Below are 25,970 nucleotides of genomic sequence, written 5' to 3' on the forward strand. Positions count from 1 at the left end.
ACAGAATTTCTCGCATGTCGATAGCGACGAAATGGTGGAGTACCACAGCTTTTGTGGCATTTCTTTCAAATACTGCTAGTGACATAAACTGTCATCGTTGCACTTGGCGTAAGGGTTAAATACAGTATTACAGTTGTCTATTTGGTTTGATAGGCTAGAGAATTGGAGATTTTCGACCGGGAATAAGATAAGAGTTTTTGAGTGGCCACCCTGGATTTAAGATTTAACAATAAAAAATCTACAACAATAAAAATATACAGTGTTAATACCAAATGTTAAAAAGGAACATGTAACAAGAATTTAGCAATAAAATATTTCAAAACTAAATAATAATGAACTAAAAAATTATTACATGATATACAATTATTTATCAAAATTATGTCAGACTATCCAGACAAGTAAGTGTTAATTAAACACTAGTCTTGTTAGTCAATCACTTTGACTTACGAGGTGTGTCCAAAAAGTATCCGACCTTGACGTCTGGCATGAACTGACGTTACTCGGTGGCAACGGCAATCTGATCCCCTTCAAAGTACTCCCCTCCACAAGCCACTACCTTATTCCAACGCTCCTCCCACTTCCGGAAACACTCCTTAAATTCATTTTGTGGAATGGCTTACAGGTCCCTCATCTCATTTTGTTTTATTTGTTCAACATCGTCAAATCTTTTTCCTTTCAAAGGAATTTTTAATTTCGGAAGTTACAAGGAGCTATGTCAGGACTGTAGGGAGGCTATCGTAGTTGGTTGATGTCGTGTTTGACCAAAAAACGCTGAATAAGATTTGAGGAATGAGCTGGCGCTTAGTCGTGGAGCAGGATCCAGTCACGGCTTGTCCACAGTTCAGGTCATTTCCTTTGCACTGCATCTCGTAGCCGCCTTAGGACCTCAAGATAATACTCCTTATTCACTATCTGGCCTCTTGGAGCATATTCTTCATGAACAACATCGTCCTGGTCAAAAAAACTGTCAGCATTGTCTTGACATTGCTTCGACTTTGTCTTTGCCGTTGCTCTTCGCGAGTTTTCCACTGTGAAGATTGAGCCTTTGTTTCAGGGTCGTAGCCATAAACCCATGACTCATCACCAGTAATAACTTTTTTAAATAGCCCTGGGTCACTTTTTATCAAATCCAGATTGTCTTGTGCGATTTCAAGTCGACAGTTCTTTTGGTCTTCTGTCAGCAACCGAGAAACAAATTTTGCCGAAACACGGTTCATTTTTAAATCTTCGTGTAAAATGTTACAAACTGACGATTTTGGTATTCCTAAATCTTCTTCCAGCTCTCGGACAGTCAATCGACGGTTTTCATTAATTGCTGCACGAACACATTCAACATTTTCAGCGTTGAAGGCCGTTGAAGGCCTGCCAGATCGGTCATCACTCTCCACTGATATGCGGCAATTTTTAAACTGCCTAAACCACTCGTTTATTTGTGTATCGCCCGTAGAAATGTCACCATAAACTTTGTGAATCATAGTAATTGTCTCTGATGCTGAATGGCCAAGTTTTTGGCAAAATTTAATGCAAATGCGCTGCTCAACACGTTCAGTAATATTTAAATGCGACACACAGCAGAACTGTAAGGAACAGAGCGCTGTGACTCACTGAGTGACCGAATCGTATTCAATGCCTAATATGGGAAGGAGTAGGCTCGCCCCTCCCCTCCAATAACCGGTTCGTGCCGGTCGGTTATGCCGCGGCCGCCTACTGGTCTGCGGTCGAATACTTTTTAGACATACCTCGTACATTAAAAAACTCTTCCAAAGAAATACATTTTTTACAAAAAAAACTTAACTTGTTTTATTCATTAAAAGAGCTTTCATTAAGAAACTTGAAAGGCTATTTAAAACAAGATACTTCATGCTTTAAAACTTGTGGGTTATGGTCTCATGAATTTAAAACAACTTTAACACAGTCCTTTTAAGGTAAAGCATCAAGTGAAAAATTATATTTCAAGAAACTGATTGAATTGCACAATCTAACATTAAAGCCACTGTACTTAGCTTATTAGTCTATGATTGAGAATTTGTTCTAGTCACATTGGCGCTTCTGAACTACAAAATGTATTGATTTGTTATTATTATCGAGTTAGCTTCTCATTGTTCCAAATTGTTGCAGACATCTCTGGTCAGTCCCAACGAAGAACAGTATGACTTGCTACAGAAGAAAATAAAGGAGAGGATTGAGGATGGAAGAGGAGAGACCATATTCGATATTGGTGTTGGGATTGGTAAGCATATGTTACTATACTAACATTGGAAAATGTTTCCACAATGTTGTAAAAGAAGTATGCAAAAAAGAGAGCAGACTTTATTTTTTTAGAGTTATACTACCATTCACTTCACGTATAGTTAAAGTACTGGTTCTTAATAATCGATTTGGATTAACCCTAATTAGCGCTAATCTAAATTACTGTCAAACGCTAAGACATAAAAAAATATTTTTTTTTTAATTTCCCAATGCTAATTTTTGTTTCATATACCTTGGTATTACCTTAATAAGAAAAAATAATAAACATGTAATATTACATATTTTTGAAAATTTTATACACACGAAAATATTTGAAATTTTGAATAAATTGCATTGCAGGATAATGTACATAGCAACACTATTTGACAGATTACATTACATTTATACAGGTTATTTATAATGAGTAAATTGTAACTGAAGTTCCTGTATAATTAGTACATAAAATAAATAAGTTCAGTATAAGATTTTGAAATGTAATAATGTGAAATTCAACACAAACTTATTTATAGATAGCCTACAAGGGAAATGAAACAAATATTGTACTTATAAACCTTATTTATTTTAGAATAAATAAACTGGACTTGTATGGTGAAACTGGTATAAAATACAAAACAAATAATTGAAAAAATATTACACATAATATACCAAAAATGCGCTCATTTGTCAAAACTTGGATCATCTGGATTAGCCATTATAACAAAAAATTATACTAAATGTTAGTAAAAACAATTTTATAAGAATTGTATAAGAATTACAACGGACTGATTCAAAACACTTTGTTTAACAATTTAACCAACATACCACCAACACACACGTAGTTAAACAGCTGGATGAAACGAACGCGTCTGTAGGCGTATGCCGCGTCACAGGCCATACAAAAAATGGCGGCAATTGCTTTCAACCCGAGTAGATACCGTTACAAAGTCCACCAACGGTGACAAAGCGTTTTGTCTAGTCCCGACAGTCGAAAGGAACATCGATCTGCTCTCTTACGGAAGTTTTAACAACTAATTCTTCACCATTTCATAAGTAAAGCTTTTGCGTTTGTAGACGTAATCCGCGTTTAAAGCATCGGCAGTTCCGCGTCTTTAGGCGTTAGCCGCGTTGGAAGGGTTAAACATTTAATATTTTTTAACTTCAACTGTGCATTTCAAACTTATCATTATAAATCTAAGTATCAAATAATATTTCTTAGTTGTACTCCAGAAATCATATTAAAAAATAGATTTCACACTTGACATATAAAAAAAACCCTTTACTCGTAGGAAGAGTTTTTTTTATAACCCAAACTGTGTAATATTTAGTTTTTTTTTTTCAATTTCAAAATTTGCTGAAAATATTGTTGTTATATTTTCAGTTGTTGTATCGTATAATTCTTTGTTATCCGATACTGTAGTTTTAATTTGAGTTGGGCTTTCAAGTGTTAAAATTGCTCATTGAGTTTATAGAGATCGAGGCATGTTTCACTGCAGTTACAACATCTATTAATCAATAAACTGTCATTGCTTTCCTGAAATCCATAATGTATGCACCAAACTGGCCATGTTTTGATCTTTGAGGCAAAGGCAGTTTTAAACACCACATTTTATTTTTAATATAAGGTAGGAGTACACCGCACCATGTCTCGCCTAACAGGCTCATTTGATTCTCAAGATGTCCTGCACACAAATAGACAGGCAGGTATTATACAAAAAAGACATTTTGTTATCCCCCGGCAGAAGCAAAATTCTGTCAGTCTATTGAGTGATAGACTTCAGTAACGCTCATCCAAATTCCATTTTTGGACAGGCAACCATCATAGAACTCGCTCTTGTCTATATGTAGAAATGAAGTTTCATATGACATTTAAAGTAGACCAATCATTTTTCTTGAGATATTTTGTCACATGGTAAATTCATGTTTTTGTTTATCGAGTTAGGTTTCATAGCAGTATTTAAATAGTAATAGTTCCAGTGAGGTAGGAAGGGCAATACAACTCAAGATTGTGCATAAATCATACGATAATACCTACTCTTGTATCTTCGTATCACCAACTTTTAACATTGACTTTCCACTCTATTCTATTTTTTTACTCTATGACTAAGCTGCATGTGTTAATATGTCACATATTAAAATCTCATATGATTTGACTCATCTTGTTTACAGATTTATTCAGTCTCCAATATTATCTTATTGCCATCATGATTCCCATAAGACTAATGTAAACATATTTGTTAACACTCAGCCAAATCTCATGGGGTGGGATGCACCATCATCGAACTTAGTTTTGGCCTACCTAAAATGAAGCATTTTTCAAAGTTTCAAGTCTATAGGTCTGTTTGTTTTTTAAATATCATGCGGACAGACAAGCAGACAGAAATGACAATATTTCAGCCCCACAAATGATGGGCTTCGCTAACGCTCAGCCAATTATCGTGTACAGACCATCCATTTACAATATTATGTTAAATATTATACAAAGTCCTGTGTTTCTCAGATGAAGGTGAGAGTGGTCTGAAGGAGGATGAGTATGCTGCGGCGGTGGCAACACTGCAGTCCTTGGCTGCAACACTGGATGCTGACTGTGTATTGCTGAGGCAAAGCAAAGGAGAGTACGGTCTGACTGGACAGTACCCTCGTCAGGAAAAGGGTGGTACAGCAGGACTTCTTGGAGATAAGGTTTGTATGTAAACTATTTATATTTTAATTTTTCTAGATATATGTCCTAGAAAGTGAACAACACTACGTGTATGAAGAAGGGACGCCGTTAGGATCTTTTTTGTTTTAGGCTCAAGTTAAGCCTCGTTGAATCAAGATTGTATTAAGATTGGCTATTAGGCTATGCTAGAAATAGTGACATCACTGACAAACTCAGGCACAATGCTTCTATAGAGACAATCAGTGACAAGTGGTACAATGTTTGTTGTTTGATCATTTATCCTTCCACAGCCACATACGGTATTGGTAAAACAGGACAGTTACATCCAGCAGGATCTCTCATCAAACGCCAACAATAAAAGGTTTAATGGTATGTACAATAGTAGCTATGGGCGATTTGACATAGAGTGCTTTCACAACGAATATGTTATTCTGAAATCAATATATCACCCAGCAGGATCTCTCATCAAACGTCAACAATAAAAGGTTTTAATGGTATGTACAATAGTAGCTATGGGCGATTTGACATAGAGTGCTTTCACAACGAATATGTTATTCTGAAATCAATATATCACCCAGCAGGATCTCTCATCAAACGTCAACAATAAAAGGTTTAATCGTATGTACAATAGTAGCTATGGGCGATTTGACATAGAGTGCTTTCACAACGAATATGTTATTCTGAAATCAATATATCACCCAGCAGGATCTCTCATCAAACGTCAACAATAAAAGGTTTAATGGTATGTACAATAGTAGCTATGGGCGATTTGACATAGAGTGCTTTCACAACGAATATGTTATTCTGAAATCAATATATCACCCAGCAGGATCTCTCATCAAATGTCAACAATAAAAGGTTTAATCGTATGTACAATAGTAGCTATGGGCGATTTGACATAGAGTGCTTTCACAACGAATATGTTATTCTGAAATCAATATATCACCCAGCAGGATCTCTCATCAAATGTCAACAATAAAAGGTTTAATCGTATGTACAATAGTAGCTATGGGCGATTTGACATAGAGTGCTTTCACAACGAATATGTTATTCTGAAATCAATATATCACCCAGCAGGATCTCTCATCAAACGTCAACAATCAAAGGTTTAATCGTATGTACAATAGTAGCTATGGGCGATTTGACATAGAGTGCTTTCACAACGAATATGTTATTCTGAAATCAATATATCACCCAGCAGGATCTCTCATCAAAACGTCAACAATCAAAGGTTTAATCGTATGTACAATAGTAGCTATGGGCGATTTGACATAGAGTGCTTTCACAACGAATATGTTATTCTGAAATCAATATATCACCCAGCAGGATCTCTCATCAAACGTCAACAATCAAAGGTTTAATCGTATGTACAATAGTAGCTATGGGCGATTTTGACATAGAGTGCTTTCACAACGAATATGTTATTCTGAAATCAATATATCACCCAGCAGGATCTCTCATCAAACGTCAACAATCAAAGGTTTAATCGTATGTACAATAGTAGCTATGGGCGATTTGACATAGAGTGCTTTCACAACGAATATGTTATTCTGAAATCAATATATCACCCAGCAGGATCTCTCATCAAACGTCAACAATCAAAGGTTTAATCGTATGTACAATAGTAGCTATGGGCGATTTGACATAGAGTGCTTTCACAACGAATATGTTATTCTGAAATCAATATATCACCCAGCAGGATCTCTCATCAAACGTCAACAATCAAAGGTTTAATCGTATGTACAATAGTAGCTATGGGCGATTTGACATAGAGTGCTTTCACAACGAATATGTTATTCTGAAATCAATATATCACCCAGCAGGATCTCTCATCAAACGTCAACAATCAAAGGTTTAATCGTATGTACAATAGTAGCTATGGGCGATTTGACATAGAGTGCTTTCACAACGAATATGTTATTCTGAAATCAATATATCACCCAGCAGGATCTCTCATCAAACGTCAACAATCAAAGGTTTAATCGTATGTACAATAGTAGCTATGGGCGATTTGACATAGAGTGCTTTCACAACGAATATGTTATTCTGAAATCAATATATCACCCAGCAGGATCGCATATGAACGTTGGCAGTGAAAGTGTTAAAAATATTTTACATATTCTTCACGTTGTTTTATTCATATTTGTAGTGTTCAACAACTTTTAAACTACTACCACAAACTGTCTGTCAGTAATAACCAGTGTTGTCTTGCTGTTTTCAAAATACCCATTCACTTATCACTTTTAAAAGTTCTAATATATTATATTTTTTCTTCAAGTTTAAGTTAAAACTTGAAGAAATAAAAACACCTACTTTTTAGAGTTTTTTCTCTCAATATTTTGGATATAGTCGGCACTATCTTTAACTAGCCTAGATAGTGCAGCTATATAATACCAAAAGATTTTAAGTTCTGTTACCAAACTTAAACATAAATGACACATAATATATTTTATTTCTGTGTAGAGTTTTGGTTTTAACCCTTTTAGTGCTAAGGGGTCTGGCGCATTGCCTTACCCAAGAGTGCTAAGCATTTTAGTGCATAAATGCAGAGTTTTAGTAAATTCTTTACTACTTCCTTATTTGATGTCATATCTTGTTACTTGTTTTTTTGTATTGAAGATAAATAACCAATAAACGGAAATAAATACAAAAAAAAATACATTTTTATATATTTGGATTGTTATAAAATAAATTGTAAATTTTTTGTATAAAAATTTATTTTATTTTATTACTTTTGGACTAAAATTTTAGTATGTAAACAATTTTATATTATTTTTCTGATGCTACCATCGGAAAGAGCAACTAAAAAGCAAACAAATTCCATATATTTTATTTTATTTTTACAAAACAAATAAGAAGTGTGGATGAAATATAAAATATGTGGTCCGCGCCAAATTTTGCCCTACATGTAATGTTTGAAATGCTTAAGAGAAAATTCAATACACTTACTATTATTAGCATAAATACTTTACTAACTTTATTATTATTTATAAAAGAAGAAATTCAAGCACAGTTAACAGTTTTTTTTACCTAAATAATTGTTTTATTCAGTAATAAAACTATAAAAAAGTGAAGTAATTTGGCTTACCCTTTCTTATTGAATGACCACTGGATGCATACTGTTGGATTACACTGTGAAGTTACTGTTCATAAACATTAAATTACTCAAATAAAAAGTACAATAACGATATTTACATATTTACACTGCACATAATGTGACTCAGGTTCATTGTTCACAAGTGTGACGCTGGATACACTTAGGGTGCAGTCCTTTGTCACACTTCACGCAAACAAACACTGATCGCCGTTTGCTCCTTTCTGTACTGCATGCCTTACATAGTCTGCATCCTTCCTGGTAATTTTTTTATTCCAAATAATGGTCTTGTTGGCTGATTGATAGGACCAGGATTCATCGCACTTTTATGAAGCAGCCACTCATTTCCAAGCTCATGGACAATTGCCTCGGTATATTATAGACGCGACATGGGTTTTCCTGGTTTCACATTGTCCTTATATAGAATGTAAGAGTTGAGAATCATTCTTCCCATTATACTAAAAACCACTTTCTTCCATAGCTTGACTGTTCGACGTTCATCTAAATATGCATAAACCATCATATCAGAAACATCAATTCCTCCCATGTACTTGTTGTACTCAAGTATTACATCTGGCTTTTGAATGATTTCCTCTTCTCTCTGGTATCTCACTTTCCGCCTCACTTCAGTCGTGGTTGCTTTTGATGACGTTGAAAGCAATAATACCTGCTTTCTTTTGACTCTTTTTATCTCGGTGTCCACATAAAAGCATGTAACCATTTTTGAAAAATGTTGTGACACCAACAGCAAATTTTGATTTGAGACCATCAGGGATCCCTTTCCTATTCATTCTAATGGTTGAGGTGTAATAAATTCCAAGATTACACAGTTTTTCTGCCAATGATATGGATGCGAAAAAGTTGTCTGTAAAGATATGAAACCCTTTATTCAAATAATTACCTATTGTCATGAGTTTTTTTACAACAACATATCCAAGGCCAAACTCCTGTTGCTCTTGTGTTTCTCTTCATTACTGACACGAGCTCCTTTGTATACATAAAATGCAAGAACATAATTGACAACAGAGTCCGCACAACATCCAAACTTTTACACCCCAGCGGTGGTGTTGCTTTTTTGGCATATACTGCTGTAATACAGTATGGGATTTTGTCCCAATGAGAGACTCATCAATAGATAGCTGCTCATGAGGAGTATAGTAATGCCTAAAGAGAATGTTTGCGTGATCAACAAGGGGCTGAAATTTTCCACATGGATCGTTTGGGTTTTGGGCCAATACATCATTATTGACAATGTGGAAAAACCGTAAAATCAATTGAAATCTGTCACGTGGAAACATCTGTCTGAACCAAGGTGTTGATGTAGATGGCAAAGTGGACCAGTAAGAAAATATTGTCGGTTTCCTTACAATGCCCATATTGATAATGCATGCAATAAAAGCTTTCATTTCTGGAAGTGTCACAGGGAGCCATTTTTTCAATCTTGAATTGTCTTTATATTCAGTGCTGTGTAAAAGTTGAGTAGCATACCTGTTGGTTTCCCTTACAAAACTGAGCAAGAGTATCTGTGTAAAAAAAAGATTAAAATACGAGATTGGGGGTGAATCAGATGGTGGCATATGCTTTGGACCTGGCAGTTCTTGAAACCTAACTGGACCAAGGGGGAAATCATCATCAGGTCCAACTTCTACCCAAACATCTTCAGTGTCACTTCCTTGGTCAGAATAATTGTTTAGGCCTACATTAGGTGGATTATTTATAAACACAGGAGGTCTATTATCTTCAGAAGGAACATTATTTACATTATTATCAAGTGTATAACTATCATTTGTTTCAAATAGGCTGCTACTTGAACCTTGATCAGTTAGGCCTAAGCCTATTTTATCTTATGGGGTCACATTTCTTTTTTTTAAAGGCAAGGACTTACCAGATTTCCGTATTTTACGTTTTTGGGGGTTGATGATACAATACAATCACTTAAAAATTCTGAATCCGATGATTGGGATGGTTCATAGTCTTTGTCTTCGTCAGAATCGTCAATTTCACTTGAAGAGGATTTGTGAATATCTTCATCAGATGTTGGGATTTCGTCACTTTCCACATCATTTTGCTCATAAACCTAAATGGTTCACTTATAAATGAAGAATCAATGATAAATCTGCTGCTTTCATTGTCCAGAACATCTTCAACAACATTCCGTAATAACTCATCATCACGTGCAATGTTCTTATTAGACATAGTTTTATAACTTAGTAAAATACAATATACACGGAAAACACAAACGAAAAATGAAGTAATGGAATGATTTGTAATAGTAATGAAGTAGTATTTCACAATTAGAACACAATTTAATGGATAAAATAAGAGAAAACAGAGTACACAAATCACAGCGTCAGTTCGCTTGCAACGTAAACATCCGAACTAACCTCCTTTTTATTTCACGTCAAAGACGTATAAACAGCTGGTCGTCGGCAATCAAATATACAAATATCGTTACTCTATAGCTTTTGGATGAACTGTCATCGTTTTCAGCCAATGAATTGCATAAACTGAACCAATATATATAAAAATATGCTGCGTCTACGACGTAGACGCTAGCACTTTTAGACATAAACGCAGCGTCTACGACGTAGACGCTGTAGCACTAAAAGGGTTAAATTACTACTACATTTTTTGGTTAATAATGAAAAATTACGTACAACATCCACAATCAATGTTCACAAAAAGAGCATGCCGAAAATTTGTGTTAGTTATACATGTATTAGTGTACATGAGTGGATAGATATATATTATTTTATATAATCACGACCTACGTTCATCATCATCCCAGTGCCTTGCTACTTGCAGAATTGTGTCAAATTATGTAGACCACCATTTGAAGTTTTTATAGTTTATTGTGGCTTTATGCAGAATGATGATAAATTAAGCTAAAAAGTGATTGTTTACATTGAAGCCATATTCCTCCACAAATGATTTCTCATAAGAGTCCTTGAATGTCTTGTATTTATAACATTTAAATGAGTCTCTGCTGTAGTACACTAGACACTAACACCATTTTTGTAGTGTATTTGAGATTTAATTAAGCTCCAGTATATTTGCTTTTATATTTGTTCATATCCTTTGTCAAGTTAAACAAGGATTTAATTTTGGATTTTAATCTTGGATATGTGCCGTCCAGATCAAGATATTACAGAAGCATACGTTTTTTTTTTTTTTTTTTGCTCTCTACACTGAATTTACATAAGTACATTCACAATTTAACCACGTGCTATCAGTCATAATTATTGCACTTCATTTTAACTTCTGTCATGTTTTGTATTCTTCAGGTCATTGGTATACAATGCACAAGTGTTTTGAATTGTAACAGAGCAGTCAACAACATTCAGATAATTCTAATTAAAAACTAATAAAATAATAATGGATTGCTTTTACACAGGGTTGCAGTGGTTGGGAATGTGGATGCCGGCAAGTCGACACTGCTGGGCGTGTTGACACATGGTGAGCTGGACAACGGGCGCGGACATGCGCGTCTCAAACTTTTTAGGCACAAACACGAGATGGAATCAGGCAGAACCAGTTCAGTCGGCAACGACATTCTCGGCTTTGACAGCATGGGTGAGTCATAAGTTTTTTTGTACATTTAAAATTAGCTTATATTCGTATTCCAAATTTTAATATTTTACCATTTGTTTTCTTTGGATTTTACTACAATTTCTTTCCTGTAATAGTGAAACTCTTGTAAAATTCTTTTTTCATTCATTGTTTTTTAATCGGTTGGGCTAGAGTTTTGTTCTGCTAACATTTACCATAATGCTGTAATATAAAAAGCAGCATTAAAAAATTTGATTTCTACCCACATTGTTATTACTTTATATGATATATTATTTATACCTTGCCATGTGGAACAGTCTGAAAGCCTGCTTTACTGCAATCAGCATTTTTCTCTCATAATATAAAAATATACATAGTGATTTAATGTTAGGTTGAACTTTAACGCTATTCCAATATATATTTTTAGTTGAGATTCAAGAAAAACATTACATCAATGAAACTGAAACTTCTATATATCTGATGTACTTACTGACTGGCAGCTCATAATTTCACCAAATAACGCAAGTGTTTGAGACATTGCAAGACAAATAGAGTTATCAAACATAAGAAATGCTTAATTCTACTAAAATTATTCTTGATTTCTCTCTTTTACCCATATTAGTGACAACCAAAACATCAGTGACATAGAACTAACACAATACAAGAGATGTCACTACCAAATCAGACTAACAGATGTCAAGCAGCCGTACGTAGCACGCAGTACCAGCATACAGCGGCTTCACCATATGTAATTGAGTTATTGACCTAGACACCTAGTCAGCAAATTGTCTCGCCTAATCTGCAATTTCTTTAGTTCTTTTTATATTTTGTAAAAATAGTAATCAGACAAACATGGCTGAAAACATTGTATCTACACACACCAAGTCAGTAATGTCAGCACTGACCCACAACAATACAACCAGCTATTATACTGTACAGGGTGTATATTATGTCTGGAAACACCCAAATATATCCTTTAATAATTTAAATATAAATTTGAAACCTCTTACAATCGTGATAGAGATTGGGCATCTACTTTTTGGAACAATGTTTTGTTATGTCACACCAACGGGGGACGTCCTGCCGAGGGTATCGTGAATATTCTTAATGGAAGCCTATACCTTGTGATACATAATTTTAAAGGTAATAGCTTACTGAATTGAATGCCACAAACCGCATCTCAAAGGAATTATTCTATCAGAAAATAGAGCATTTTTAGTATTGAAAATTTACTGATGTTCAACAATGTAATTTTAACATGGTTCTTGCCACAAAATGTTACACTAATTTTTTAGCATTTTTTAAATGTTCAATTAAAATAAAATAAACAATTTATTTTTAAGCTGGTTTCATTAGTACAAATTTACCAGTTTTTATTACAATGAATAAAACTTATGAGTCACTTTCTCTGATTACTTATGAATCTGTACTTGGTGTTTTCCAGTCAGCAGGAAGGTTTAAAGAGACAAAGGTCACTAGCCTATGAGAAACATTATTGTGTTATTAATCATCTGGTCTACAGGTTTCAGTTTGTTGAGCATGGAGCTTTCACTAGACAGGTCTAAGCTTGGGAATTACAAATGGACAAAGGTCATATCATTCCTGTCGAGATAATCAGTGTCTCTGAAGCATTGCTGTCAACAAGTTATCTAATTACAGTAGTTCAGTTTTTATTTGGCATTTTAATGGAATTGTCTGAAAGAGAACGAATTACTCTGTTGATGATGTGAGGATATGGCGATCGTCAAAGATCTTATCGGGAAGTTTGTAATTTGTTTAATGACACTTTCCCAGAAAGGAATCCCATAAGTGTTTCAACAATATCAAAAACTATTGAGCATTTTGAAATGACAGGGAGTGTACGTAATCGGCCAAAGTCGGGTAGGATACAATCTGCAACAGATGAAGAACATGCACTAGATGTTTTGCAAACATTTATTGAAGACCCACATACATCGCTCAGAAAAGCTGCACAGCAACATGATATGCACCCTATGTCTGTGAGTAAGATTTTGAAAATTTATAAATACAAACCATTTAAAGTTCATTTAGTCCAACAGTTAAGTGAGGATGATTACGACAGAAGAGTTGAGTTTTGTGAACTTGTGATGCGCAAATGTGATGACAATAGAGATTTTCTGACCAACATACTATTTTCTGATGAGGCAACTTTTTTCCTAAATGGCAATGTTAACAGGCACAATTGCCGTTACTGGGCTAGTGAAAACCCACATTGGATTACTGAGTCCCATTCACAGCAACCACAAAAACTGAATGTATGGTGTGGAATTTTAGGTAACAAAATTGTTGGACCCTTTTTCATCAATGGAAATTTAAATGCCGAACTTTACTACAATATGCTCCAAAATGAAATAATCCCAGCTATTCAAATTGCATCAGGAGAATACTTTGATAATGTATGGTTTCAGCAGGATGGTGCTCCACCCCATTATGGGAGACAGGTAAGAGAGTATTTGGATTTAAGGTTTCCTCATAAATGGATTGGCCGAAGAGGAGAAGAAATCGAATGGCCTCCAAGATCTCCGGATTTGTCACCAATCGATTATTTTCCTATGGGGTCATTTAAAATCCAATGTTTATAGAAGAAAGCCTCATAATTTGGAAGACCTAAGAAACAGGATTATAGAGGAGATTGCTTTGATAACTGAAGAAATGTTAGGCAACTCTGTCGAATCATTTTACACAAGATTGGCTCATTGTCAAACCGTAGAAGGAACACAGTTCGAACAATTGCTTTGACACCAAATGCAGGTAAAACGTTTGTTGTAAGACTTTTCTAACAGCATACATTATTTTTTATTTGTAATAAGAAATCAATAACATAAGTATTTCCATAATTGTACTGTAATAAAAACTGGCAAATTTGTGCTAATAGAACCAGCTTAAAATGAAATGTTTGTTTTATTTAATTGAACATTTAAAAAAATGCTAAAAAATTAGTGTAACACATTTTGTGGCAAGAACCATGTTAAAATTACATTGTTGAACATCAGTAAATTTTCAATACTAAAAATGCTCTATTTTCTGATAGAATAATTCCTTTGAGATGCGGTTTGTGGCATTCAATTCAGTAAGCTATTACCTTTAAAATTATGTATCACAAGGTATAGGCTTCCATTAAGAATATTCACGATACCCTCGGCAGGACGTCCCCCGTTGGTGTGACATAACAAAACATTGTTCCAAAAAGTAGATGCCCAATCTCTATCACGATTGTAAGAGGTTTCAAATTTATATTTAAATTATTAAAGGATATATTTGGGTGTTTCCAGGCATAATATACACCCTGTATATTTAGTTCACTGTGGCACTTGGTCACCATTTAACCAAGTACATTTTTCAACTGACAAATAAGATTATAATTAGATAGACCTTATTTAAAAAACCTGAATCTTATTTATTAAATTTTGACAATAGGAAACAGGAAAACCCAGGTGAAAAACTTACTCTCTCCTGGAAAATCTGTCCCTCTGTTGACATCTTCCTAGTGCTAAATTAACAAAACAGTTTGTGCTCATTTACATGGAAGTAAACAGCAAAACTATTTTTACGATGAACGAATTTTGTTGTAAAATTGAAAGAATACTCACACTTGCCTGCTAAAATTACTAAAATTGATACAAATGACAAAATTTACATCCCATTTATAAAATATTGATGACAATAACACTGCTGATATTAAAGAAACCAACATATATTGTTATAGACAGTATAAAGATCGTTATGGTCAGCAAAAAACGGACAACTCTAAAAAATGACTATTCAGCAAAGCCTTAAATGAGCTAGAAAGTGCTTACTTAAACACAAAATGTCCAAATCTTAACATTAACACAGCATTGGAAAGCAGTCTTCTATCTATATAAATTCTACAGCTCAGAGATGTTCACAATAAAGTACAAAACTGATTGATCTTTTGAAGAACAGAATGTTGATGATTAAGAAACATCACTGTCGCTGGCTGCGAAGCTGGGACTGCTTTACTTCTAGAAAATAATAAATTAAAGCAATAACTGAATGACATAAATTTAATATTGCTTACCTAACATACCATATTTCCAAAGACAACCCTCCTGCTGGCATAAACCCTTGCCAAGGCTAAAATTAAAGAGCAGAGTTGATATGAAAATCTTACTATCTCCAAAAATTACGTTTGGTTAAAACACTAAAGGAAGGGGAACAACAACTAGAAAAGGAAAGACATTTAAGACGATTTGATACGAGTGTTAGAAGAATAAGATAATGAAAGAGAAAAAGTACTGCATGGTTGCGCAAAGGAAATCACAAAAAAATTACTCCGATTTTTTTATTACTAACTGCTCTGCACCTCTTTTGTTTGAGCGGGCACAACTGAGGATTCAATAAGACCAACTGGAACACTCTGTGAAAACTTTACAAGACAAATAGCTAGTCACTGAGACTACTACAGTCGTCATGGAACATCTCTTCATAGAATTCTCACAGGTACATTGTTCACATCCGACTCAACAGCCAGATGTAGGAACTGGAACATCACTAGCAAATTTTGTTGGCAAGTCTGTTATTAATCTCAGTGACACATCTGGGTCTGGATAATCTTTGCTCTCCATATTGTTTTGTAATGTACCATAGTTTAGTTACACTTAAAACTGACCTCCTATTAAATTTTCCAGGTAATGTAGTGAACAAGCCAGAGCATGGCTCGTTGGACTGGGTGAAAATCTGTGAGAAGTCATCAAAAGTGATAACGTTCATAGATCTGGCTGGCCACGAGCGATACCTCAAGACGACAGTGTTCGGCATGACAGGACATGCTCCGGACTTTGGCATGCTGATGGTGAGTGACGTGATTGTACCTATTTGTGATTCATTATAATATCTGTGTTATATTCTGCAATAGTTTGATACAAAGATTGCATTTCAGTTTGTAGTTATTTGTTGGAAGACTTTCATTATCCTTTAAAGGGGATAATTTTTAATTTGAGGTTTTATTCTAAATCAACCAGTGAAAATAACATTTTCTCTTATCTGTAGAAATATTTACTTATTTATCATGACAACTGAAAATTTAAAAACTGTGTCTTTTGTCATGAAACATTTATCAATTTTTTAAATCTACCACAGATATTTTTGTTGATAACACTATGTAGAGAATATCACCAGAGTAGAGAAGTCATTCAACTCGCTAAACTTATAACTGGGTAGAATTTAAGTGTCGCATATCAGGTTTGTCTGAAGTTAAAAAAAATGTCAATTCATTTTGTTTTTGAGATATCCTGCGAACAGACAGAAATACAAAAGATGACTGTAGCAAACACCTGAGTGATAGCAATATACTTAAAATTTCAAGTCCATAGCTCAAACCTTTTCAAGGTACTTTATAGAAAACGGACACACAGACAGTAAGACAGAATAGGAATTTTGCCAACCACTTAAGTGACTGCAATATATGCAAAATTTTAAGTCTATAAATCATTTTATGCTTGAATTATAAACTTTGCTAATGCTCAGCTAAGTTTCTCAAGTCAGATATCTATCACAGACAGACAGATAGAAGAGTTTTTCCAGCCACTGAGTTGTTGCAAAATTGCAAGTCTATAGCTCGAAGCTCAATCCATTTATTGAGATACTCTGTGGAGAGTAAGGCTTCACTAATACTCAGCCTTATCCCATGAAGGTACAAGCACCATCATCAAACTTGATGTTGCCTATGTAAAAAGGAAGATACATGCAATATTTCAAATTCACAACTCATTTCGTCCTCAAGATATCTCCTTTAGCTTTAGACAATGCTGATGCTCAGTCTAATCAAATGGGCAGATATGTACCAACATCAAACTCAATTTTTGTAACGTACAAATGAAGTTTCAAGAAAAGTTCAAAGCATATGACAAATTGTTCTTGAAATACGAGTATTCTGAGTACAATAAGGTTATTCCAATGATTAACCAAACCTCATTGAGAGACATGCACCATAGTCAAATTCAATATTTTCTGTGTAGAAATAAAGATACATACAAGATTTCAAGTCAATAGCTTAGTTAATTCTCAAAATGTTCTGCAAAAAACAAACAGAAAGGGCATTGTGACAGCCCTCGTAGTGATAGTTTAATGTACGTCAATGCTGTAGCTCAATTTACTCTCGAGATAAACAGCGGAAAATTAGGCTTTGCTAATATTCAGCTGAATGCCGTGGAGGGACATGTATCATCATTATGGAACTCGTTGCCTATGTAGAAATGCAGCTAAATGTAAAATGACCTGTCTATAGGTCAATTATTGTGAGATATTGTGCAGACAGATTGACAGACTAACAGAAAAGAAATGGTACAAACTATTATCATTCTTATTCTTGTTAAGTTTTATTTTATTCAAGTGTAAATGAACTGAACAAAATGCAGATCCAAGATCACAAGGACATTAATGTCCATTCAGATACAGATTCTCTCTTTCATGTTGACTTTGAAGAGTTGTCCACCACCACAACTTTTTTGTTCTTGTGGACAAATTGACTACGCCTTGGTGGATAAGACTCAGACAGAAAGGAATGCAGTGTAATCTGTTGGATAAGTGCCTGCAGGGAGTGCATTAGTGTCGAAAAAACAACACTCGTTTCAGCTTTAATTGCCTTGTAGAGATAACAAGGGCAGGAGGAGGAAGTAGAAGTGTTTCCACTGTAGTAAGTGGAATCTATCAAACATTCTGGACAATATAGTCAAGCACATAATAGGTCGTTTATTCTGACAGGAGACATAAACATTGACAGATTAAAACCCAACAACCCGGACAGCCTGATGTTTGACAACGAATTGGCAACACACAACATAAGAAGGCTCCCTTTGCCACCAACTCGCATTACAGTTGACACAAGCACTTCAATTGACTGTATATGCACTAATATTCCAGAACATGACCTTAGTGCAACAATTTTACAAACTGGACTATCGGATCATACCGCCCAAATATGTAGCCTGGACTTTTGTAAAAATGACGACAACACGCAAACTCTTCGGCGACAAATGGGAAGGAGAAACCTTGACCAGCTCAAGTCACTGCTTTCCATAAAAAACTGGGATACTGTCTATAATGCTGAAGATGCGGAAACAGCATATAACATATTCGAAGGAGTGCTGCAAACTGCCCTTGACATCTCCTGCCCTCACAAGAAGAGCAAAAATAAAACTAAGAGTAAACCAATTCACTACTATGACCAAGAATCAGCTGAGATAAAAGCTGCCTACTTAAGAGCCTCAAACACCTATGAAATTACCGGAAGGGCACAAGATAAAGAAACTATGGTAAACATAAAAAAGAAGTACGACAGAAAACTAAGGATGTTGCAACAAAATGCAAATACACAGAAAATAATGACATCTGACAACAAATCCAAAGCTGTATGGGACATAATACATACAGAGACCAATGCCAAACAACTTAGCAAAACGTGTGTCCTAAGCTAAACATTGACGATGTAGTGGTAGACAATCCTCTTCAGGTAGCTGAACAACTAAACACTTTCTTTACTCAGATAGCAGAAGTGACATTACAGCAAAACAACCAACAGCCAGGAGACAGCAGATTAGAAGAGGACCTAAACCTCTTAAACCACCCTTTAATACAACCATTTGATCTGACCGCCACAACATGGGAAGAAGTAAGTCAAGTAATACACAACCTAAAAAACAAATCATCGAGTGGTACAGACGAATACTCATCAAAAGTTGTAAAGCATTGCACAGTGGAATTGATTCATCCTCTTGCATCAATTATAAATAAATCATTTTCCCTGGGCCAATTCCCAACAAAGCTTAAAGTCTCCAAGGTCTATCCCCAGCACAAAAAAGGACCAAAAACTGACCCAAAAAACTATAGACCCATTTCCTTAATATCAACGTTTTCAAAAATTATTGAAAAAATAGTATTGAAGAGACTAATGACACATCTTACACAACAGGACTTAATTACTGACTGCCAACATGGCTTCCAGAAGGGAAAATCTACTTTATCTGCCATCATAAGTCTGGTCGAATCTATAATTGACAGCATAGAGGAGGGACAATTTGTCACTGCCTTATTCCTAGACTACAGTAAGGCCTTTGATTGCTTAGGACACAGCCTCATCTCTAAAAAACTTGCAGCTTTGGGAGTAACAGGTCTGGAAAACAAGTGGTTTGATAGTTATCTCAAAGGGAGATCCCAAATTGTGGAGATTCAGCATACTACATCTGGCGTCACTAGCATGTTCAGATCTTGTCCTCAACCAATTACTAGAGGAGTCCCACAGGGATCTGTGTTGGGACCCATTTTGTTTATTCTGCTGACTAACGACTTCCCAGCTCTAATTCAAAATGAAAGTACGAGCTGCATAATGTACGCAGATGATACCACTCTTCTTCTAAGAAATGACACAGCTGAACAATTGTACAGTAACTCTATCACATCATTAGAAAGCGCCATAATCTACAGTAAATTAAATGACTTAGCAATAAACCCTGACAAAACTACACAGGTACACTTTAGCAGGAAGAAAGAGGTACCAGCAAGCATTCCCAATATACCAGTGGCTAACCAGATCAAGTTTTTGGGAGTAACTCTCGATAGCAGACTCACATGGGCAGATCATGTAAACAACATATGCAATAAAATTAGTACAGGCATCTACGTTGTTAAACGTATTAAATGGGTAGGCTCTCTGGAAGCGGCAAAAAAAAATAGCCTACTATGCGCTAATAGAGTCTCACATTAGGTATGGCCTTATAGTCTGGGGAACCTCCCAAGGAAACCTCAAGAGAGTTCTGGTACTCCAAAAGAAGGCAGTCAGGACCCTTGCAAACCTTGAGCCACTACAAACTTGCCGACAGGCCTACCAGACCCTAGGCATACTTACAGTACCTGCACTTTACATTTATGAAGCCATCTTGCACGTAGATAAACTACATCTGCAGACTCACATGGACCTCCATAATTACCCCACACGCCATGCCTCAAGGCTCACCCTACCTCAACACAGAACAGCTTTATATGAGAAGAAACCTTCATACATTGGCCGGAAATTTAAAAACCTTCTACCAGACTACCTCCGCAGCCTGACAGGAAACAGACTAAAGAACCTGCTTCGAGAGTTTTTGCTGAAGAGACCTGTATACACCATTGAAGAGTTCCTGGAATCTGCTAACACTGGAACCACGTGATTTTAAAAATTGAAGCATAAACCTCCTAAACTCACAATGATGACACTATTAAACTGTAATTATCTAACTTTGCATTATGTATTATATTTTGACAAATTACTGTACTTAATGTTCACGTAATAAAGACATTTTGATTGAATAGGTGGTTATTGCAAACCGATATACTGCGACCTGTATTACTTTGGTCAGATTTTTCAAATCGGCCCTTGAATGATAAATTTTGGTGACCACTGGTGTACATACATACATACAAAAATAGAACTAACTTAATCTGTTTATGTATAATGTAGTGTATTTAGTGTGAGAAGTACTAAGTTGGTAGGTATCCATAGTGATATTTAATGTCTGCACCAGTGATGTTGGCAGTATGTATTGTCAGGCGATGTAACATACGATGTGGTCTAAAAGAATAAAGAATGCTCATAGGCTGCTCTCCTGTGACGTCACATCACGCCACTACCCTACAACCAACGGTCCAAGCTGGCCAGCCAGTAGTCCACCCGGAGTCCACCACCAGACACCGTCATGTAACCTCCGCGTCCCGTCCGTTCCTTTACGAGCGGTCCTAGAGCAATGTTACTCTAAATTGTGTAGTTTAATTATTCTTCCCGACCCATAGAGAGTACAGTGTCGACCCGCAGACATTACAGTGGCGACGAGGAAAAACAACTGCAACAGTGGAACGTCGCTTACAGTGGCGACGAGAAAACAACTGCAACAGTGGAACGTCGCATACAGTGGGCGACGAGGAAAACAACTGCAAACAGTGAATTACAGTGATATAGTGCGGAAGGGCAACTATCGTAATGAACACAGTTGCAAATAACCGCGAATGTGCAAGGACATTCCGGACATTCCAACGGTCGGGAGTAGTAAGGTACGCCGATCGATATAAACTATTCTTGGTGTAAGCAGCGCACAAGCTGATTTTAATCGTTGCAATTAAATGCCGTTAGACGATATTTTTTACCGGGGACATTTTAAACAGTTATTACGGAGTGTACAAGAAAACAAAAATGGCAACTATCGGGTCTATGGGTTATTTTGATAGTGCGGAAGAATCGTGGCAGTCTTATATAGAGAGATTTGAGTTTTTTATTGATTGTAATGATATCGATAATTCAAAGAAACTAAGCACTTTGTTGACAGTTATGGGTGTAAGGACCTATACGTTACTGAAAGACTTAATTACACCAGACAAACCGTCTGACAAGTCGTACAAGGAAATTGTGGACACTATAGCGAATCATCTGCATCCCAAGCCTTCTTTTATCACGGAAAGATTTAAAATTTAGTAGGCGGAATCAATTGGATCATTGAAACGGTTAGCGATTATATTGTGCATTTAAAACAGTTATCTAAAGTATTGTGAATTTGGTGATAAATTGCCAGACTACTTAAGGGACAGATTAGTCGCGGGGTCTGCGAGACCAACAGATACAGAAAAAGACTTCTCGGGGAGGAGAACCTCACTTATGAAAAAGCCGTGCAACTAGCTACTGCAATGGAATTTTGCTGAGAAGGGGGCGGCCCAGATGACAACTGCAGGAGGACGTATTCACCGGATGCAGAGCAGCGGGGTCGATACCGAAAAGGACACAGGCGGCGAGCATCGCAGCGAGACGGTCATCGCTTGGACGGCGGGAAGGCGCTGGGAGACATCACTGCTATTGTTGCGGCAAGCGAGGATCACACACAGCATCGCAATGTCGGTTTCGTGAGTACACGTGTAATCATTGTAAAAAGAAGGGACACCTTGAAAGAGTTTGTAGATCGAAAAATTATGTTAACAAACCTAATGAGAACAAACCAAATGTTTTTACAAATAGGTCTAAGGAGCCTTCAGCTAAAGGGAAACATTTTACAGCAATAAAAAGCAATATGTTTATAAAGGTACGGCAGCACTATGTAGAGGAAAGTAAAGAATCAGCAGAGTCCGGTTCAGATAATCACTGGAAACATAAAGACAATGACGATGTGTATGACATTTCCAATCTATTTACGGTTAAAGAAATAGAAACTAAGATTAATAAAATTGAGCCAATAACGGTACAGTTATTAGTGGAAAGTAAGGAAATTGTATTTGAAGTCGATAGTGGAGCTTGTGTTTCAGTTATGTCAGAAAAAAGATTGTAAGACTAAGTTAGGAAATATAAACATGTATCCAACTAGCTTAGTATTAAGTTCATATACACATGAAAAGATCAGGCCTTTAGGTAAGGTTATGGTCAATGTACAACATAAAGGTAAAGAGAAACAATTAGCTTTATACATCGTAGCCTAATGGGGCTAATCCCTTGTTAGGGCGTGATGGGAATGCAAGCATTAGATTTAACAGTTAGAGTGCCTAGTAATGTAAACAATGTACAGTCAGCTGATCGCACGAGCATGGTGGGGGTTGTGCCAACTGCAGGCGGCAGCGCGGCAGAACGCATGCACGCCTGTCAGTGGAAGCCACAACACACTTGTAGAGGTAAACAAACAAACATCTGTCAATCCGTCTGTTGTCAACAACAACAAACAAGTAGAATTACTGTACAATGAGTTTCCAAATGTATTTTACGGATAAAGTTGGGATGTTTCAAGGGTGCACCAGTTAAATTAAAGTTAAAAGAAAATGTAGTACCAAAATACTTTAAACCTAGGACGTTACCTTTTACACTTAAAGAAAAAGTAGAAGCCGAGCTGACTAGACTAGAACAAGAGAACGTTATTTCACCAGTAGATACCAGTGAATGGGGGACTCCCATGTGTACCAATTATTAAGGCTAATGGGAAAATAAGAATTTGTGGGGATTATAAAATAACTGTAAATCCTTTCTTGGAGGTAGACCGACACCCGTTACCGAAAAATTGAAGAAATATTTGCCAGCCTACAAAACGGAGAAAAATTCTCTAAAATAGATTTATCTTCAGCTTATCAGCAGCTTAAACTAGATGTAGATAGTCAAACGTATTGTACAATTAGCACACACAAAGGATTGTATGCTTACAATCGCCTATGTTTTGGTATCAGTTCAGCACCGGGGAATATTCCAGAGAATAATAGAACGAACATTACAAGGTATCCCGGGGGTAACTGTATTTTTTAGATGACATTCTAAGTAACAGGTAAAAACAATGAGGAACACATGCATAGACTTAGACTAGTGTGTCAAAGACTTGAAGACAATGGGGTTCACAGTGAGCAAGAACAAATGTAAATTTTTCTGTGACAGTTTTAGAATATTTAGGTTTTGTTATCAGTAAACAAGGGGTTGCATACCGCACCTAGTAAGGTTGAAGCAATTGTCAAGGCACCTGAACCTTCAAAATGTGACACAGCTTAAAGCCTTCCTTGGTCTTGTTAATTACTATTCACGTTTCATTCCTAGGATATCCACTATTTTAACCCCAATGTATCAGTTGTTAAGAAAGGATACCGATTTTGTATTTAATTTAGCATGTAAGAAGGCACTACAAGAGATTAAGCAAAAGTTAATCTCTGCTGAAGTTTTAGCGCACTATGATCCTGCATTACCACTAGTGGTAGCCAGTGATGCTAGTCCATATGGCATTGCATCAGTTTTGAGTCAGATTTCAATACGACGGTACAGAAAAGACCTATATCATTCGCAAGTAGAGTGTTAAATAGCGCTGAGAAAAACTATTCACAAATAGATAAGGAAGCATTAAGCATTGTATTTGGTGTTAAGAAATTTAGTCAATATTTATATGGTACACAGTTTTTGTTAAAGACTGATCATAAGCCTTTAGTGGCTATTTTTGGACCAAAGAAAGGGTTACCTGCTTTCGCAGCCAGTAGGTTACAACGATACGCTTTGTTTTTAAGTGGTTTCCAATATGAGATTGTGTATGTTTAAGTCCCAAAACCATGGCAATGCCGATGGTTTATCTAGATTACCTGTAAATAGTGAGATTAAAGATGAAATCTCGGATGATGACCTTAATATTAATGTCATAGGTACCTATTTGCAGTGTTTAGCTGAAAAATGACATACCATTAAGCTATGTAGACATAAAAAGAGAATCAATGGTAGATAGTGAAATCAAAAAGGTAATATCCTATGTAGAATTAGGTTGGCCTATTGTAACTGAACCAGATCTAAAGCCATTTGAAATTAGACAGTCGGAATTAACCTTGGAGCAAGGAATCCTAATGTGGGGGTACAGGGTGGTAAATTACCTAAAAGGTTCAGAATAAACATTCTGAACGAATTGCATACTTCACACATAGGTATTGTTCGCATGAAGGGCATTAGCCCGTGCATATGTATGGTGGCCTAATATCGACCGGGACATAGAACAACTAGCTAACAGCTGTGCAGCCTGTTTGGAGGAACGAGCAAAACCGCCCAAGGCTTTTCTGCATCATTGGAATGTTCCGGAACGAGTTTGGTCTCGAATTCATATTGATTTTTTTGGACCTTTTCAGTCCAAGTTATTTTTGGTGGTAAAAGATGCGTACTCTAAGTGGCCAGAGGTGTTGCCCCGTTGCTTCAACGGCAGCTGTTCACACGATTGTGAAATTAAGGGAATTATTTAGTAGTAGGTATGGTATTGTAGACCACATAGTGTCCGACAACGGACCACCTTTTACCAGTCAAGAGTTTTAAAAGAATTTTTGATGTCAAATGGTATCAAACACACGTTTTCACCACCATACCACCCAGAAACCAATGGTTTGGCAGAACGGTCAGTCAGAACTATTAAAAATAAATTGAAAAACAGCTCTTCATAATTCCAAGGATTTAGAATTAGCTTTGAGTAACTTCCTGTTCACTTATAGAAATACAGTGCATTCTACTACCAATCTATCGCCAGCTCAATTAATGTTGGGCAGATCGCTAAAGTCTAGGTTAGATTTAATTCGCCCAAATGTTAAAGCAATAATGTCAGATAATCAAGAAAAACAACGATTGTACTATAGGGGTAGTAAAACTAGACAGTTAGCTATTGGACAACCAATCATAGCCAGAGATTACAGAGGTAGAAATAAGTGGATACCAGGTGTGGTAGTTTCACGATTAGGGACCAGTCACGTATTTAGTTGAACTGAATACGGGCATGAGGTGGAAACGACATATCGACCAGGTTGGTAGGTTTACAGTGTAGTCCGGAAATGTCTGAGTTGACAACAATGCCTAGACTCCCAGACGCAAGCGTGGCAACAGAGCACACGCAGGAAACGATCGATATTACAGTCGCGGGACAGAGCGAGCGCAAGGTCGCCAGTACTTTTAGCAACGAC

General features: G+C 36.2%; 1 protein-coding gene across 1 annotated transcript in view; it reads left to right on the forward strand.

The window, feature by feature from the left end:
* The window catches only part of LOC124367582 (GTP-binding protein 1), a 60,610-nt gene that overhangs the window by 11,554 nt on the left and 23,086 nt on the right, over nt 1-25,970 (forward strand). The window contains 5 exon segments of the mRNA XM_046824537.1: nt 2,119-2,230; nt 4,727-4,863; nt 4,865-4,908; nt 11,377-11,555; nt 16,202-16,365. Of these exon segments, the coding sequence (XP_046680493.1) occupies nt 2,119-2,230; nt 4,727-4,863; nt 4,865-4,908; nt 11,377-11,555; nt 16,202-16,365 (636 nt within the window).

The sequence above is a fragment of the Homalodisca vitripennis genome, chromosome 8, assembly GCF_021130785.1.
Source record: "Homalodisca vitripennis isolate AUS2020 chromosome 8, UT_GWSS_2.1, whole genome shotgun sequence".
In the NCBI taxonomy this organism is placed as follows: domain Eukaryota; kingdom Metazoa; phylum Arthropoda; class Insecta; order Hemiptera; family Cicadellidae; genus Homalodisca; species Homalodisca vitripennis.